The sequence below is a fragment of the Equus caballus genome, chromosome 4, assembly GCF_041296265.1.
Source record: "Equus caballus isolate H_3958 breed thoroughbred chromosome 4, TB-T2T, whole genome shotgun sequence".
Classification (NCBI taxonomy): Eukaryota; Metazoa; Chordata; class Mammalia; order Perissodactyla; family Equidae; genus Equus; species Equus caballus.
In genome coordinates this window covers 36566313-36586191 of record NC_091687.1, presented here as the reverse complement: position 1 = coordinate 36586191, position 19879 = coordinate 36566313, and the positions used below count along the sequence as shown (strand labels likewise).

General features: G+C 39.5%; 1 protein-coding gene across 27 annotated transcripts in view; it reads right to left on the bottom strand.

The window, feature by feature from the left end:
• Positions 1-432: 432 nt before the first annotated feature.
• Positions 433-19879, bottom strand: part of ADAM22 (ADAM metallopeptidase domain 22) — a 246726-nt gene continuing 227279 nt past the window's right edge. For 7 of the 27 annotated variants that reach the window (XM_023639125.2, XM_070265631.1, XM_070265636.1 and 4 more), the window contains 2 exons: positions 10642-10765; positions 433-7285 (listed from right to left, as the gene is read on the bottom strand). In XM_023639125.2, the coding sequence (XP_023494893.1) occupies positions 7265-7285; positions 10642-10765 (145 nt within the window). In that variant the 3' untranslated portion in view covers positions 433-7264. Of the gene's footprint in view, positions 7286-10641; positions 10766-15008; positions 15039-16369; positions 16457-18665; positions 18777-19879 lie in introns of all 27 variants that reach the window. The other 20 variants (XM_070265632.1, XM_070265622.1, XM_070265624.1 and 17 more) reach the window with 7 other exon arrangements.

Genomic DNA, 19879 nt, shown 5'->3' with positions numbered 1-19879 from the left:
TTGCCAGGATAGACTGGTGGGAGAGATGGCTCTTGGGGAAACGATCAAACAAACAGCCAGGGGAAGAGTTTTTTAGGCTGTGAGTTCATGAACCCATACTTTAGAGTCTGACACAGGTGAGCTTATTAAGGAAGCACCACTGCCCTGGCCACAGGACAGGATATGGGAAACGGATCCTTGATAGCGTCAGGGAGAAAGTGTTCATGAGGCGAGGCACGTGGATTAAGAGGAGGCTCTGTCTGCCACCTGGCTGAGGAAACTGTCCAACCAAGCGAGTGAGCAGGCTTTACGAAAGGATCATTGTATTGCTCATCAGGCTGATAGTCCCTTCTTAGGAGAGCATGGAACAGAAAAGAAACAACTCCCTAACAGTACCTCCATAAACAGAGAAACGGTGGCTAGGAGAAAAATAGGATTAATGAGAGTCATGCATCAAAATAGCATAAATCTTTTATTGAAAGTCACTTTATGATGTTACAATGCGAGTAACATAGAAAACCGTGGTATCTTATTAGCTTCCAAAGTAAAGACTAATAAAATTGTGCCAGAAATTTGACCTTAAGTTACAGTGACCTTTAAAAAGTGCAAGATTTTGTTTACCTACAATATAAGAACAACTTTATAACTTGAACAGCCATAAAACAAATCACGCTTGCTCAGAAATGCAGTTGCCATATGCATTTTGGTTGTTTTTTACCAAAACCCAGTAATTTTTTAAATAGCTTAAGAACCTGAAGTGTGGAGTAGCAGAGAGACTATAACGTTAAAATGAAGCCAATCTAAGTATATACACATGATTATCTGGTTACCAAAAGTGAAACCGTGCTGCTAAGACTTCCCACGAAGTGGCTCCACGATCTGTATGCAGTTGCGACATCACCCCTCAAAGAAGATATGTGTGGACAACACTAGTGCAGACCTACACTGGCTAACAGAAACCACTAGGTTTAGTTTCTAAAAGAAGGTGTGTTTCTGGGATGCTAGATTGGAGGGGCAAGTCTCTTCCAGCAAGTGAAAAAAGGAGTACATGCTTAGTTATCCTGAATAAACCTGTTAAGCACTTTTCAAGCTAGTGTAAAAAAAAAAAAAAGTTTTCCATACAAAACAAAGGTGTTGGGTCATTTTTACCTATTAAAAGACTGGCTGTTAAAATCACAGTTTGATTTTGTGCTGGATTAGAAAAGAAAAGTGGGGTTTCTAACCGGGCAGTGATACACATGTATAATTAAGCAAGAACTCTTGTATTATTACTGAATAAACATTAATTCATATCAGCACTTTCTATATTGTGTTATCTGGTATAACTTAGCACCGCTGTGTTTAAAGATTTGGGGGCTATTTCCATTATTTTAGAGCTTGACCATCAAAACACAAATCCACATCTGAAACTTTCATAAGCATAAAAAGCTAAGCCCCAGAGTAAATGTAGATTAGTATTATATGTATATATACATTTTTGAACTTTTTTCCATAAACTCTTTGAAAACTATTTGATTTTGTAAGCACATTATCTTAAGATTGCTAGTCTCATTGTATGCCTTTTTGTAAAAAAAAAAAAACAAAAAAAAACGTTCCCTGGTTTTGATTTCAAGGATACCTAAAAACCTGAGATGCTGATGCCGTTGAGCAAACTGCCAGTCTTGAAGCACCTCCAGGTATGATACAGGTTCAATGAACAATGCAATGGGGACACACCAGGCAGGAGTGACTGGCCCATCACGGACTAGACCATGAAGCATTTATACAGTCAACTCAGTAACACTGCAAAGCACACAGATCTGTCGTTGGGACTCAGCACCTCTCTCCCCACCGCACCCCCCAGCGGCCGTCTTGTGCACGCTTGGCTTATGAGGTCTTTGTGGGGATCTCCATTCTGCTCCTATGCCAGGACTAAATGCCCCATGACCTCCCAAAGCTCACTGCTTATCTCCCTCCATCCTGAAACATACCCTGAGGACCAATCTCTCAGTCGCTTCCAAACTTGCACAATCCATGCCCAGGTGCCAATGGCCGAGACTAAAGAGGTCTCTCTCCCCGTATTCTGCACCACTCTGGTTCTCCCAAGTGCCAATTTAGGCAAAAAAGGGACTTACCTCCACGACCAATGAAAGTTCCTAGTCAGGAGAAAATGGCTGACAACTACTGAAGGGAGCGACTTCAGAAGTAGGAAGGGTCTGGAAGCATCTCTCACACCCCATAGTGAGGATGCTTATTGTTGTCAGGCTCTGGGTATAAAGGACAAAAATACTAGGTGGGTTTTTGTGTTGTTTTTCTACTTATAAACTGAACCAGAAGATGCTCCATTCTGGGGACTCTGACAAGCAATGAATAAAATGTGAACAGAAATATCATCCCCTGATTGCTAAGGTCCTGCTGCCTTTGTTTGCTCTGCATCTGTTGGTGTGGGGGAAAAGCTCCTCTTGGAATTAAAAACACCTGCCCACGGAGCATATGCTACGAGCATGCGCCAACGGTTCCCAGCACACACGCACACACCCACACACACCCCGCCACCCACCCCACCAGATGGGCTCTGTTACGTGTCAGCCAATTTTCACACGAGCGGGCTGGGCACCTCACAATCCAGTAAACAAGGTAAGCTGTTTGGGAAGGCCCTTACTTAGCTCTTCCATGTCAGAGGAACATTGCTCATCCAAAATCAGTGTCATCTTATCCACTCAGAAAATATCTCAGGGAAAAATAGAAAGTTTAAGCCCCAAATTTAGTTTTATTACCTAGAAATGTTTGCTGCTTGTATATTTTAAGCTAGTAGGATGAGAATGAGAAATTCATGTTCACTCCGTGTAAGAAAAAACGTATTGGGGTGGCAGTTTTAGAGGAAAACACATAAGTGAAAGGAAAGAGATCTCCAGGAGTGTAAAAAGTAGAGACATTATGCTGCAAATGGGAGTCAGAACATTTCAAGCAAAACTCATGCCCACTGGTAGGATGGCATTTAAAATACACTGCCTACAGGGCATCCACGGCAGCAGCCAGCAGTGGTGTCCTAACCAGGCCGGGGCAGCAGGTGTCTTCCCTCCCTTTGCTCCTTCACTCCTCCATTCAGGGGGCTACACTTTGCTCTCCCTTTCCCATATACTCTGCAAGCTGCTCAATATCCTCCCCATGAACTCTCTTTCCTTTAGGTAAAATAAAGTAGAATCGGCTTCTCTTTAGGTAAGGATTTATTATCATGTTGATTAACACAAGGAAATATTTAAAGCACTAAATATATAAGTTAAAACAGAACTACATGACAACAGGAAATGAAGAATGGATGAAATAAATAATTTGATTTTGAAACACTGAAAGAAGTGAATAGAAATACCATATTTCGTCTGGCCTGTAGGTAACTATAAAAAGTAAAGAACAAGGGCTGGCCTGGTGGTGTAGTGGTTAAGTTCACCCAGTCTGCTTCTGTGGCCCTGGGTTCACTGGTTTGGATCCCAGGCGCAGACCTATGCACTGCTTATCAAGCCATGCTCTGGCAGGTGTCCCACCAATAAAACAGAGGAAGATGGGCACAGATGTTAGCTCAGGGCTAATCTTCCTCAAAAAAAAAAAAAAAAGAACAACAAAATCTAAAAAGGTAAAAGGTGAAATGGCCACAAGAGATCTGGGACAATGGACAAGACTAAATTATGCAAATCTGCAAGGGAATCAAGAGAAAAAAATGAGACGGAAAATGACTTCCCTTTCTGGAAGTGCAAAGAATATCTAATTTTATCTTTCCAGCAACTTCTTTTAGAAACCTATCAATCTTATGTTCAGAAATCTATGCTCGACTGACCTTATGTAAAAAGCAATTTTAAAAGCCTTTTTATAGCAAGGGGGAAAAAGAGAGGGAGAGAGACTCTTAAATAATGTAGTGTCACTTAATAAAGCACCTAAATCAAATGGAAAAACATGTTTGGCATTTTAACCTGGTGTTTACTTTACTAATTAACATCTTTTTAAGGAACAGCACTGGGTTTCTTTAAAAAACACAGCAATTCCAGCAAATTGAAAGCCCTCATTATGCTCCACTGTTTGAGAAGTTTGTTCGTTTCCACAGGATGGATGTGACTTGGGGATCACTTTCTAGCTGGGAGACTCCAGAGGAGGATGCCACTTCCTGTCTGAAGACAGCGTGGCTGGACACAGAGAGCAGTCAGTGTGCCAGTCAGCTCCTTCAGGGCTCCCTGCTACCCCACAGCTTTCTTGCTGACACTCAGTGGAGAGATTTAAATGTTTCTTTAAATCAGGGTTCACTACACTGTAATGACTATGGATAAATGGAACATCTCAGGCAGCAGGTTGTCAATCTGAAGTCGTATCTATGCACAAAACTTTAGAAAGAGAGGAAAAAGGCATACAATGGAACAGAAAGGCCAAAAAACTGCTCTTCTCTGCTTAGTAGAATAGTCCTATAGTTGACTGGGGGATACCAGTATTTGTTGCATGATACATACTGCTATGTGGCCTCAAACTTCCTCTACAAAATAGATAGTAAAAAAAAAAATAATGCTGTGCTTGTTTTAGTGCCATGGGTCCATTCTCCCTGCTTCAGTGGATGGACAGTCATAAATGTTTGGATTTAATACATCTAGAACACTAACCATAAATGTACATATAGGTACTTCTTGAAACTATCCATGGAGATTATAAACTTGTCAAAGAATTTTGCAAATGGCTGTAAGACTGTTTAAACATTCTTTGATAGAGCAGATGCCCAGAACTGAAGATTAAAGCTACTATAAAATCAGTCTCTCTGCAAATAAAACACTTTTTTTTCAGTTCCATGTGAAGGTTATTACTAAGGAGGATGACTATAAACTATATACCTCTAGAGCAACCACGTCTCCCAAAGGCACAGATTAATGATTTTTACTTGGAATAGCAATTTTCATGTAAAAATAATTGAGAAGGTGAGGAAACAGAGAGAGGGGTGAGGAGAGCTGTTGACTGCGTAGCTAACCAAATGGATTCCTTCAAACTAGGGCTTGTGGAACTGTAACTATGAAGCATATTTACACGAGGCACCTTACATTCAAATCTATAAACTCTTTTATAGTCAAAATAAACCTTATAACATTAGTATTTACACATTCAACACTAGAAAACGTTCAGTGCACATTAAAGCAATCTTGGGTCAAAAGCCACTTTATTTGCTACATCTTTAAATCTGTCTGCTCTCCTGTCCTCGTCTTGAGCTATGTGGCAACATCACCCAACACTCGTCCAAATCTCAGCCTGATGGATCATTTTATTGTAGTATCGACAATCACATCCGTTCCTATCATGAAAATGCTGTTTACACTTTATTGTTTTGGATGATTAAAACGCTTTTCAAACATTTTCAAAGGCTTTCAGAAGAGAGGTCCATCAGAGAAGACATAAACACATAGAGCATAAAACACTGCCTTCTACCTCAGCCCTTCAGTTGGGGCATCCAAGGTGATTACACGTGGAGATGAATGGATTTGTCCATGGACATTACAGAGAGAGATCAAATTTAGGGGACATATCTGAAATTTTGTCAGCAGATTCCATTTCTCTCAAGAAAAAGGAGAGGAGATGACGAAATTCAGAAGCACTCTTCACATCAAAGTATTTGATGGATCCAATCAACTTCTGAGCTCACTAGGGTAGCCTCCTTAGGGAAGCTTTCTTTCAGAATGACAGAGCTTCATTATGACAGCTATCAAACTTTGGTTTTAAAGAAGGGGCATTAACATAGATTTCTCACTTTCCTATGGATTAAAAAAATAGAGAGTTCAAAACATCAGATTCCTTCCCTTGCCAGCTGTTTGAATAACTTCACAGTATCTGCACATGTGTGGCTTTAGGCTTCTTTTAACCCTTTGTGGCCTGTTGAGGCTTCCCAGCCCAGCTGGTAGACCCTTCCATCATCTTGCTTCCAAGTCAGTGCAGAATGACCTGGTGGGACTCGCATCCCACTGATGATAAATATCCTTAATAAACAGTGTAAAAGTTGTTTTTATTAAAACAAGTCACTCATTTCACAGATAAAGGTGACTAAAAAGTTTTGTTAAAGAACAAACTTTTAGGCCACAAAGGGTTAGCATATTGGCAAGTTGAAAGCTGCCAACGCATCAGCAGCCCCTGGTCTCATGTGTCTTTGGTGCACTTGCTTGATCTCAGCAGGACATACTGCTGTGGGGCTCACAGGCCTTAGACTTGCAGATGTGCTCTGGTACTGAAAGGTAACAGCTGCTGAGGCAGGCACTGTAGCCCCCAGAAGGAAAACGGACAGGCTGGAGGATTCCCAGGGAGCAGCCCCTCAGCAGCAGAGTGCCTGGAGGCAGGCGGGACAACAGCTGCACTACTGGACACCTCCCCCTGTGAGCTGTAAAGCCCAGAAGTTTTGCTGGGCATTTTGTTCTCCTGCTCAATTAATTACTCAATAAAACTGCCTCCAGACCATGTAAAGTTTAAAGGGATAGCACATGTTCTGGACAAATACCAATTACAGAGAGACACATTTACAGCATTGACCACTATATTTACAACATCATCTGCTTATAATTTTTAAAGACCATTTGATGGATGACAATGATGTGATTGTGACTGATTCTTCTTAGGCGTTTGGCAAAATACACTTGTGTGTAACAGCTGCTTTTTTTTATTTTAAAAATGTTTACATATGTACAATTGTCCTTGTATGCTGATATAAATATGAAAAGTAAAAAACAAAATGAAAATAAAAATACATGTTTAAAGTTAGCATATGGGATATTGCCCTCTCAAAGCTTTAAAGTCCTGCAGAAAAATCTTATATGCCTTAGCCCTGCATGCTAGTTTCTATTATGGGATGTTGTTTCCTTAAATGTGGAAAATAACAAAGAGAAGCTTCAAGCACAAAGCATTACTGTCTATAATGAGGATGTGCTTCAGAACGTCAAGTTCTGAATACACTGTTGTCCCTTAGGAAACTTGCTACATTTGGGTCACGTGAGTTAATTTAGTAATATTTCTACATATATCTGTCATGCAGATTATCCATTAACATACCAGTACCTTTATGGTTCCATGTTATATTGTAACATTTCAGCAGTTCTTTTCATGGTTCAGTTAAATCCTAAGCCAATGACAAAAAGAAAATGGTATCCAGATGTGAGACACAGCTTCCTCTCCTCTATGGCATCTCAGAGGATCCTCGTATGGTCTGAAGAGCAGATAGATTTGCAGTGATCCCATGAGGCTGGGTTTCTATAAAAGTTGAAGTAAACAGTTTCGGTGTATCACATGTAAACAGTTGATCTTAAATGGATGTCTCCCATAGCTGCACAACAGAGAAAGGCAAAATTGGACATTGTGAAAGCAGGAGTCAGATGTATTCTGAGCTATGAACATAAAAATAATTGGTGATTCCATCCATACTTAGGTGATTGTGGATACATGCTCTTGTGAAGCCAAACGAATGGATAAAACAAACACTCTAATTTTTTTTTAGTTCTCTCTTTCCTTTAAACTTCTATCTCAACCTTTTTAACAAGTGCCACCTTTTAGTACAAAAAACCCGCAAATCCTCATTTAATGTTACTTGAAATTTTGAATAAATTAAATACTGTGTCTCAAATGAAATAAAATAATTTAAATGTTATTTTTTTAAACTACACATACATTCTCATGGATTCTCATACAGCCAGCTAGAGCAGTGGTTCTCAACCCAGCTGCATTTTTCAATGATCTTGGGATATTTTAAAAGTCCCACTGCCTAGGGAGCACACCAGACCAACTAAATCAACACCTCTCTGGGTGGCACTCAGGCATCAGTATATTTTAAAAACCCTTCAGACAATTCCCACGTACAGCCAACACTTAGAATTACTGACCTTAGGGAAGTGTGATTCCACCAATACCACCATCACCCACTTAAAAATCTGCCCTGGGCCTATGACCAGGCTAACCACTCTCCAATTCCATCACTACCTCCTAGAAAATTGTCCTCTTTCAGGAGCTGACATATCAGAGTAGAACGATGCATCCAGCGCAGGATGTCAATTCCGGTGTTCCCTCTCCTTGCCTCTGCCACCAGTTCTTTTTACTGGCCCTGTTCATATCTAATTTCTACAATGTTTGGTAATTGCCTTGATGAACTGAAAACTACTTTGGCATGATCAAATATGAATGCAACTCAGTTCACCAGAGAAGGAAGGCCAGTTAAAAATAAAAGCAAAACAGAAAAGAGATCAAGCTGATAAAATATGTTTCCAGGCGATATGATTTGGGTATCATCATTATTATAAATGAAACAAAGAAACCCTAAGACAGTGTGACTTAGGTTGCATCCAATTTCCATCCAAATTCCATTTTTATTGGAAATCTGGGCCATGTCACTGTATACCTAATGAGTTTCAGGGAACGAAAAAGGAGAAATAGCTAACTGATTAAGTGGGTGTTTCTATATAGGTTTCCTTAATATGTCCTCTTGAATAGAAATCTTGTTCTGAATGCCCTGTTGGTTACTCCACAAGGATTGTGGTAAAGCCGCCTGCGTTATCTAACTTAGGTCTGCTTTATATGTCCTTTTCACTAAAAGAGACACCCATCTTCTCACCCTTTGGAAATCAGATCTCTCAACTGTGAGGATCTGTGTGTGTGGATGACACCTGTTGTAGAGACAAGTGAAAATGAACAGTTAAAAACAGGGCTTGCAGAGTGTCTGAGGGAAAGAAGATCTGGACTGATGCTCACATGATGGTATGGCGTATTAAACAGTTCAGACTTCAGCTTCAGTGAGCCCAGTTTCCTCACAAATGGTTATGAAGATTAAATAATAAGTGACAACTTGCAGAAAGAAAGGAAGAACAAAGGAATGACACTGAGAAAACCTGAAGGTCACAATTATCCCACTGAGCAAAAAGGAGAAAAGAGCTGGCACGCCATCACTTTTAGGAATAGGCATGACCTTGGCCATGCCTGGGTGGCTGTAACAGAGAGGTCACTGATAGAAAGATCTACTTATTCGATTTTCCAAAGCCTACAAAGACAGCCCAGAGACAGGGGCTGCCTATTCTGCAGGATTCTACCACACGCTCACAGGGATGTTCTACAGTGGACAGAACCAATCAGACCTCTCACACAACTATCCCAGAAACTTCAGTCTTCATCGTCACCCTACTCAGCCCAGGGAAGGGGCCAAGGGCCAGCCATTTCTTCTGGGGAGGTGTCATTTTCATGGGCTCTCATGTGGGAACATCGCCAATAATCTGTACCCTGGCATGACAACAGTGGAATGTCTCCAACTAGACAGAGCAAAACAGCAATGTAGACAATTTTCGGGGGGAAAAAGTGGGGTACTATCCTTCAACAATTCCCTGGGGAGGGGAGGAATGGCATCAGTCTTAGATCTCATTACCACATACCCATATCATGAACAACTGGATGCCTATTAACAAGTGTTTTTTTTAAGGCCAGAAAGCTGAGGGCTGAGGATCTGAGTTTTCTTCCTTTCCATCTTTTACCATTTCCCATATTAACATATCAAGGTAATTTTTTGTATGATTAACAAAACACCACTGATTGTTTTTAAAGTCTTTCTGATTATAGTGATCTAATCAGCTTCTAATGAATTGTGTTTTCTTACTGACTCTGAGTTGATTGAGTTAAAATTTGAATAATCGGTGTTTACCTTGAAACCCATAATTTAAGTTCAAGATCAAAGAGGTTCTGAAAAATCATTCAAACCCAAAAGCCTAGGAACCCAGGATGCACCAGCAGATAAATCTGCCCAGGCTTTTAAAGCTTCATTTTACTTCTTTGCAAAATCATTTCTGAGAAGATCATCATTATAGTGTAACTGACCACAACAGAGCCTGGACATCAATAAAAGTAATTATTCTTTAGTTATATCTTTTACTTAAGCTTCTGAGGGCTGGTCTGCCTCCCTAAACTCAACTATATCTCAAATTTCACATAATGGATGTGTTCCGGGAATGCTGTAAGACTGAGTAGAATCATGATTAAAATGTAAAAGAGGACTTAGTATTTAAATGAAACTTCTGGCGAATCATATTTTTATAAAAACAATCAATTTCACATATGTTTTTAAATCTGGCTTTTTTTAAATATAAAAAGTTGCTAAATTTCACCGTACCCTTTGCCATACTCTTTTAATATTACAGATTTGCAAGTCTCCTTTCCTTGTATCCAAATTCCACTCCCATCTCCAAGACATTGATCTGATTTTCTGTCGCCAGTTCCTATTTCTAAAATCCTCTTGGGTGTTATTAGCCAGTGAACGGTCCAAGTAAGCAAACTGGGCATGAAAATGAGACTAGTTTACTTAATCTCTGGCATTTCCAGGTATATTAATACACTGATAAAGCGAAGCACATTCTCTGTCTTTTCCAGTTGTAATATATTAGCTACCATGCATAATAAAAGATATAAATATACAGCAATGAATGGTTAATAGATCCCAAATATTCCTAGAAATTATCAATGCAGTAATCAACCTAATTTCCAAATAAAAATCTGAGCCCCAAAGCCCCAAGAATCTTCAATTTTTCAAATTTAATTTTTTCATTTTCTTGTGAACAAAGAAGGAAAAAGGTCTCTCTCTTTTAAAACATGAACTCAGAGATGAACGATAATGACTGGGGATGTTGGCACACCGAGGAAGTTTCCACATACCCTGGCACTTTGTCGGTTCACTCTCTTCTCCTCGTCGGGAAGTGGGGGCATTGGGTAGGGGTACTTCCTGCTGGAGGCAATAGACCCAGTTGATGAAGAAGGAGACTTGGCAGGAGATAAGGTCCTGAGACGTTGAAACACAGGAAATAAATATGATGTGATGACCTCATATCTTTTTCAAATATCTGAAGAGTGGGTTCAGAACAAACCCTCTGATTTCTACTTTCATAGGCCACTACTGCAAAGGTTTTGACTACTGGGAGATATTCTGTCACTCACAACACTGGAATGCTGGAATTTTATCTTCCTAATTTCATAACGGCAAGGATTGTTTATAATGTTCGTACAGAGAATCATACTTTTCAACTAGAAAGCCAATAATGAAGTTTCCTATAGAATAGCTAAAAGGCTAAAATGGAGAAGGGATAAAATTATTCTAAGAACTCACAATGGTGAATTAAGTGTACAACATATTAATAGTCTGCCTTATTTTTACCACAATGTAAAAAATGGTTTTAGTACAGTAATTCCAATTATATTTTTAAGATCTGAAAATATATACAATTGACATATTTATTAGTTGCTAATTCACACACCAGTTCACACAAAACTCATGCATTCAGAGGCCAGTGTGTTAGTTGTGAAAGAACAAAGGCAAATACAGGGGTTTTAATAATAAATTAGTAAACATGCAAGCAGTAAGGAGTGCAGAGTTCCAGCCAAACAAAGAGTCTGATGAGAACATACAAAAATGGTCTGATTAGTCCCTATCATCAGCATTTCTGTACAGGGGAGGATTCTAAGCCATAGAAGTAGGTCCTCATAACCCACGTTGGGTACACATATCATGTCAATAAGGTGGCTACACTTTATTGACTGGAATCTTAATAAAACTAAAACCAAAACATAAAAACCCTTTCTATTTGGATAACGTGTTCTCTTCATCATGGAGATAGTCCATACAAAAGATCTACAGAAGCTCCTGGTGTATTATGTTGTTCTTGTTTGATTCTGCACGTGCACTGGTAATATTTATGATTAAGCTGAGTACACTGGAAGAGCCCATATCTGCTACCTTGTCTTTAAAGTGAAAAAAAAAAAACAGCTGAGAGTGAAAAGTGTCCACTTACACTACATCAGTGGAAAACAGATGTGATAATTTGGCAGTAGCTATCCATTCACAAATGATATCACTACACATCCACGACTCCTCAAATCCTGGTGCAAGGTGGTAATGACCCACATCACTGAGCTGGTTACACTGCCACGTTAGAACGTCAGGACTTAGTTTACTAGGAAGCCCCTCCTTTCAAATCCATTTCTATTTTATGGACGTTGAATTCCAATTAAGGTTTGAAAATAGTTTTTCTACAAACCCTAAGATCCAAGTGAACAATTCTTGCTCAATTTTAAGAATCAAGGGTGATTCAGTTTACTTTTAATCTGTAATTCCTAACGTTTCCTCTATTTTTGGAAAATGTCCACTACCATTCCTTAGTGTGAACTGTTAGAATATTGTGGCTGTCTGACTCCTCTTGTGTTAATGCTCTCTACTGCAGAACACACGGGTGGAACTAAGAATATCAGTACTTCAAATCATCTAAAGTACTATTAAAGTAATGTACTACTGCATATTTTTCTAATTCAGAAGTTAATGATTTTTTTTAATCTTAGGAAAACATTTCAAATAGGACTAAGATCTTCAGGAACCAAATTCAGTATGTGTAGAATGAGGACAAACTTTTGTATTTAGATATTAAGATACAGCTATATAAAACAAGGGATATTAACCAGGCTTTGGGTTTTTAGCCTAATCGCTACTGATAAGATATCCAAATTCAGGAAAGTTAGTCAGGTACACAAACAAATACATACATTTTGTTTACTTTAGGGGATCATGCAAAACGAGTCCTCTTTTTAATTTGCTACAGTGTGTGTGTCCATAGCATGAGCTGTTAGCTTATAGCTTCAAAGTCATGCCAGCCGTTCACTTGGCAGTGGGTCCAAAAGACCAGCTTTGTACACAAACAAGGCCATTCCAATGAGAGGTGCCGAAAGTTGAGTATTGCCTTCTAATATCCTTCCAGGGCCAAACCAATAATGTGTTAAAACAAAAACAGGAGGTATTCTCCAGAACCCCAAAGAAATCGCACATATACTACTTCTCACATAAACACACTAGCTAACTGACACTTTGGACCCTGAGGGGAAAGAAAAGCCAAGCAGGACAGTTTTAGTACGGGTGAGGGGCATTGGGTCCTGGAGGTTGGGTGGTGTGTAACAGCATAAAGGGGACTATCTTGGGGATATGGAGAGCTCCAGAGCAGGAGTCAAAATAACATTAGGGAACAAGGCAGGGTAAATCAGCTTAGGAAAAATAAAAACACACTCAAAATTTCTCACAAATGTCTAAGAAAGACATTTCTCCAAAACCACCTCCAAGCTCTTTTCTGACCCTGGCTACTTGCCTGGTGGTTCCAGTCTGGCTTTCACTGAAAACCAGGCACTGGCCCAGCTCATTCACTTACAAAGTATCTTTGGACAAACGTTAACCATTATCATTACTGCATTTTTCAAAACTATAATAACCATAGTAGATGCCATTTAGAATTACACAAGGAAGTCTGTGTGGCAATGGATTGTGGTGTATCTTGGGGTTACATGAGACTTTCTGGGCTTGCTTTTTGTACACCTGTCTGTAAGGCCAATCTCAGTTCAGCTCTGCCCCCTAGAACTGACTAAAACCAGGCCAGTCACACATGAGGGACACAGGTCCACCCTCATTCACTGGACTGTGTTCATAAGCAAATTTTATAGTAGACTAATCTAGAAGGATTTATAAAGTATCCTAGGATAGGATTTCAATGGTCAATATCCACCCTGCTACTTTAATTACAGTGAAATGGAAAGGGAACAGATTTTGGAGTCAGAAAGAGCCTGGCTCATAATTCTGGTTCTGACACTTAACTAGCTGTGCTATCTTGAGTTATTCTTTGTGCCTCAGTTTCCTCCATCCATAGAAAAGGAATAAGAATGCCTACATCTCACGATATTGTGAGAAATAAAGGTACATAATAGGCACTCAACACGAGTTATTATTATTAGTTTCTTTTCAGAGTTATTGCATTTTCCATAAGATCATGGAAGTGGACTCAAAAACCACTAATGAAGTGAGTAAACAACTGGATAATACCCAAGAGTAGGGATACCTTCTAAGAGTACGGAAAGCACTGTCACCAACAGAACTGCCCCAGGACCTAGGTGTGGGGAGATAATGCTCTTTCCCTGATGTCACCTGCACCTTCTAGATGACCTGAAGACATGCTGGCAACCAGGTGAGCAGACACTGTCATATAAGAACTGGGTAAGGGAGCAGAGCTGAGGCACTCTGACCACTCAAGATCTTTTGGCATTTGTTTTTCTCTTTGTAGTGATGTGGATACTATATTTTAAATGCTGTATTTTGGACCAGTTTGCCACAGTCACAAAGACCCCATTGCATTTTAATAAGGATGCCACACACCCCACACCACATGGATAATTAATAAAGTAGCCTTTGCCCTCATTGGTGGTTTTGGCAGGAGAGGTAATCCTGAATGACCTGGCGGCAGATGAAGAAGACCTGAGCTTAAGCATAGGATTGGCAAAGCATAAGGTAAGGTGTGGATGCACTCTGGGCTCCTATATGAGGCTTGGCTTGGAAGGAGAATGGATGAAATTCTCTCTGTTGCATTAAAATCATTGTGTTAAAAGCCCTGGGGTATCTCAATTATTCACCTCTTCCACAGAAATTTAGTGTTGATTTTCATGTTTTACTAGTATAGTCCTTATTAACCCAAAAATGACAGTTAATTATAACCCTCCACTGAATTATATCTAGCCTTTAAACACAAACAGGAATTTTTAATAATTAATTCTTAATGTGACTAACCACTGCAGGAAGCAACATCTCATATTAAAAGAGGAGACAAAGGAACCCTCAAAAATTGCCCTTGCAGCTTTGCACGTGCAACCGGGGGTGCCAAAGCATTTCCCCATCCAAATTGCGTTTAGTCATGCAGCTTCTGGGCAGACCTGGGTGCTGATTTTAAGAAACGTGAACTCTTCTCTGGGAGCCACATAAACTACTCAGCTTACCCAGGGGAGGTGAATCAACTCTTCCGGGGTACCATTTCGCAAATTATTGCTGCAAAAATGCTAACTCCATTTAGGTATAAAAAGCCCTAGCCCATATGGGACTAAAGTCATCCTGTTTTGATTCCATGGCTGATACAAATTACAATCTGCCCACAAGCCTGAGGAAAATAGAAGGAGAAATAGGACTGCAGGTGAGCCAAGATTCCAAACAACATTCAAAATCATCTTACCTGTCTTCCTGACGTTGGCCATCTTGGGAGCTATAGGTGAGGGTGGGATGTTTGAATGTGAGTGTATGTGTATGAGGTTCAGTGGGAAAATGGTATAAGCAGAAGGACAGAGAAGGAGGGAAATATGAGGTATAAAAGCAGGGTATATTTTTTGTGAGCAGGCAGGGTTATGCTTTCCTTGGGATATATGCAAATGTATGGATCAAATTAAAATGCAGGTAGGTCTAATCATTTTCTCAAACTATACATGTCTAAACTAAATGGTACACTGGAAGAGAAAGTCCACCTTATATGGGTGCTGAGAGTTAAATACACATACATATTTTGATAACTGTTAAATGCTGACTCAAGTCATGGCAATGAGTAATCTGAAAGCTTACTGTTAAATAATGTTCGGGAGAGGTAGTAATTGAATCTATATTTCTTCTTTACATTAGTTGGCCACAAAGTAGTCAGATATAAAATGGACTTCAGATATAAAGTACTTCTAGGAAATCATTTTGATATTATAAAGAGTGAAAAAATGCCATTAAGAGCTCTTGCAAATTCTCTCTGACCTCTAATGTTACTCTGAGCTGCAGTTAATTGAGTAAATGTGCTAGTTTCTAAAATGTAGGGATACCCTGTCTGCTGTTTGTGAACCAAGAACATGTTTCTGATCTGCTTCCTGTTCTATGTGAAGTGTTAGACAATGACATTCTTACTGGGATAAAAAGATCCCTCAGATGCTTTGTTGAGCATCTGTAAAACACTTCTCAACAGAGCCCTTCTCTGGTAGCACATGGTTGTACTGAGCAAACAAAACCTAAACTCATCCCATACACTCTCAAGTGGTCAACAGTCTCTCAATAATTTTGAAGTTACATTAAATCTTTAGTTTTTACCAGAAGTAAAATTTCACTATATTTCACTTAGTTTCTTTCCATGTTTTTCCTTGAGTTTTCGTATGCATTATACACTCTTAAAGGCAGGAAGTAGGAAAAATGCACCATGACACCACTAAATTCTAGAAATTAAATTATTCAGGTTAATAGTGCTTCTTTATTAGTGGGAAGTATGTTTCATGCCCATGGAACACTACACAGCATAAAATGAAGAGAAGCTACTAAAAAGCTCAAGATGGTGATAGGGACATGCACTAAATGACAACCTTTTCAAATGGCTTCATTTGAAACATTCAGAAAAGAACTAGACTTGCTCTCGAAGCAAAAACAGGGATCAAAAGGCAGCAAATAAACAAAGATCCTTTTCCACCTATGGGAACTTGTATTGGGAGATACAAGATAGAGAGCCAGTCACGCTACAATATTTGTATGTGCTGGGAGAGTTTGAAAAGGATATAAAATTAATTTATAAAATACCTAAAGTATGGTCCTTCAGTGTTTTTATTCACATCTTCTACCCACTTAGCTACATTATAGTCTCTTTTGAACCATGGGTTTAAATACCTGCAGAAAGCAATGGAAGGAACAAAGAAAGCAGAACAAGATAGAAAATCTGAAAATACACAGCACAAGCTTAGCAAGGATGTTCTTCACCCTCCAAATGCAAGTGACTATGGCAAATAAACCAGGATGGATGTTGGGTGATTATGAGGCAGTCTGTACAATGACATGAGAATAAACTCAGCTACAACAAGGCTCAAGGCATTTTAGAACATATTCAACATTTCAGGGAAAGCCTGTCCAGTGGTTTCCCAAGTGAATTAGAAGCTCTCTTTCAATCATAGTACTGTCAGCAATCCCATTCACCCACCTCCAAAGTGGCTTTTTCCAGGCCACTTCTCATTTGGCTCCTTGGTTTTCAAATGATAATGGCGCTTTTTGAGAATATTCAGATGGCTGCAACTCCAACCTGGTGTTTGGGCATATAACACCCCAAGAATAATTAAAAGGAGCAAAGTTCTCTTTCCAATATGAAAGGAAGGACTTTACATGGTCTTTGTCTTATTCCCATTAGCAGATCCCAAGGTGGAGTTAACAAGAATGGTGCTCCAGTTGGCACTATAAGGAGCAGAAAAGGTCCCAGTCTTCTGATCCTGGAGCCCCAGCACACATTAAGTGTGACCCAAACAGGCCTCCGTGATCTTGATCTGGGCTTAGTAATTTAGGTGCAGTTGTAATATTCCTTCCTCCTCTCTGTGCACTCCAGACTAAAGTGCTCGTGTTTCCATTAGGAAATGGCCTTCAGAGGTCACCTTCTGAGTATCTGATCATGAGTCGTGTGAGTGACCACCAGAGAATAATAATGACCTTAGTTAGCATTTCCCTGAAAGATCTGGCAAAGTCCTCATCAGAATTACTGCACAAAGGAAAATTTAAAATGTAGTAAAATTGGGAGTGCAAGTTTTTGGGGTTTTTTTTCAGAGTTTCCTTTGATTTTTTACCCCAGGAGCCAAGCAAAAATCTATCCCCTTAGAATTTGCCCTTGTAAAATAAATATAGGTTCAACAAATTCAGTCTTGGAAGAATTGGGAGGTCTTATTGACTTTTCTCATTTAAAAAGTAACTTCTAGAGACACTATAGACAATGACGATCCAAGCTCTATAAAACGTTTAAAGTTATTTGAAAACAAGCCAAGGGAAATTATAAAATACACTATTCACTTGTGGTTAAAGTTTGATCCATTCCTCCAAATTTAGTTTTAGTTAGTAAATACATTTAAATCAAGACTACATTTCCACAGTTATGTAAACAAAATTAGAGTACTTTTTCCATAGCCCTTTTTCTTGTTTTTAGCTATGACCAATGTACAGCACAAAATAATGTCACGAAGTTCCCTGTTGAGAGAAGGGGTTGGTTGCTTTTTGTGCTTATAAGACCATTTTGCTAAGATAGTGTCCCCTAACTCAGGAACAACTCACACTAGTTTTGCCTTTAGCCACAATCATTGCCAACTTGTGCTTTTCACAGAGATAGCCAATTAAAACTTGCATCAAGATTTCCACTGAGACTCTGAACAAAAAGAAAAAGTCAAAAAGCAAGTACAGCCACAGATGAAGGCTAGTGAATGCTCTGGCCTGAGGAAAACTGTTGAAAAAGCCCATGCAGCTGTTACCGGGTGAAACATTGCCACACAGCAAACTGAGTCCCCACGGGCAGTCAGCCACTTCCAGGAGGAGGCACATGTGCCTTTCACTGACAACCTTAGAAGCTCAAAACAGTGGTGCCATGGCTGTTCCATGAAACCTGCAGCCACATGGCTAGGCTTGCACATGATGGACATTTTTTTCCATCTCAGGGAGCATCTCAGAAGGCTGTGATCACTTCACTAGAGGTCACTGAAGAGAGCTCTCAATTGTTGTTCCTTCTGGGGACCAGCCCATGCAAATGTCTTCACAGTGGACTTCCTAATGTCTCTAGGTCGTGGTGGCTGGAGTGACGGGATTTTATCAAACTGCTCTAAACCTGCCTAGGTGGCTTGACTTGGCTTGTAGCACAACATGCAAAAAAAATGCAATAGACAGGATAGGAGAGCTCTTTGTGTTCTTCAGGATGGAAAGGCAGAGGAAAATCAGCTGGTGCTGGCTGGACCAGGACCACCTCTGAGCAGACGTTGGGGGTGTCAGAGACCAAATGACCCTGTTCTCAGCCAAGGAAGGGACTGGGAGGGAGATTAAGTGGCAGCCCAGAATGAAGGGGCAGGTGGAGACTGACCTGTGATCCAGACTCCCTGTCTGGGGGCTGTCAGAGCCCCCTGGGCTTATGCCTTGGGATGGGACTGTCTGGGCGAGGGAGTGCCCAGGCTCAGGTGCTTGGGGCTCCCTCCTGTAAAAACACAATATATAATACAAAGTCTAAGCCAAAAACTTTTTTTACATCATGTACAACAGTGAGGAAGAAGCAAAATCTTTGAGTGGAAAAACAATACAATGAACAAGGACATTTTATGTTGTTAATTAGCATAGTACTCATTGGTGGTACATGTTTTAATTTGTGTCCCGATGTTTCACCATCCTTTGGGATGATGAGATATTAAAGGGAATGTTGAAATAACGGACCTGATAATACCTCTTAATTTAAAAAACTAAAAAAGATATGTTTGTCTATGGTCATTCTGCTCCTCTTATAGTCACACAAATGATACTGTTATATCAGAAGCAAATGGGGTCATTTAACAAATATGAAAAGTATTTTAAAAAACTTGTCAATAAATTCTTTATATGGTATGTATTAGGATCGTTTTAAGGAAAAAAACATATATATATATGTTATATATATATATATATAGCGCCCGTACAATAAGGTATGTGAGAATACTGGTCAGCTTCACAGATTTGGCTCCAATCAGGTAACATGAGTCATGTAACCCAAATCTGAAAAGTCTGAAAAGTCTCAGGGAGTCCTTAATACTTCTTCATAAAGATGATTCCATTATAATGTCTTATTAAATATTATAACATCTCACAGGTAAGATTTTTCAAGGGTTATCAGTAGTATCATAATATTTATCACATGATACAAGTAGGAATTTTACAGAAAATTTTTAAAAAATAAGTGATTACTCTAGAAAATATTGTATAAATCTTGCTAAATACCTAGTATTCTTTGGGTCCTAAATCATAGCTTTAATATAATGTTGGATTTTTTTTTATTCACTTGGGAGTTTTCAAAGCCTTGTTATAGGAAATACTGTCAGAACACTGAGCAGTACGGAAAGGAAGTTCTAAAGAATATTTTGCAGTTGTATCTGCACTCTTATGAGCAACCAAGATAAGCTGAGGAGCTCTTACCAGGTGACCTCATGCAAAACAAATCAAACAACATTCCAAGAAGAGTTTATCCACAATGAACCCTAAAGCATCCAAGCGCTTTGGGAATGTATAAGATAAACTCTAACGTGTTAGTTATTTATGATGGAGTTCTAGGAT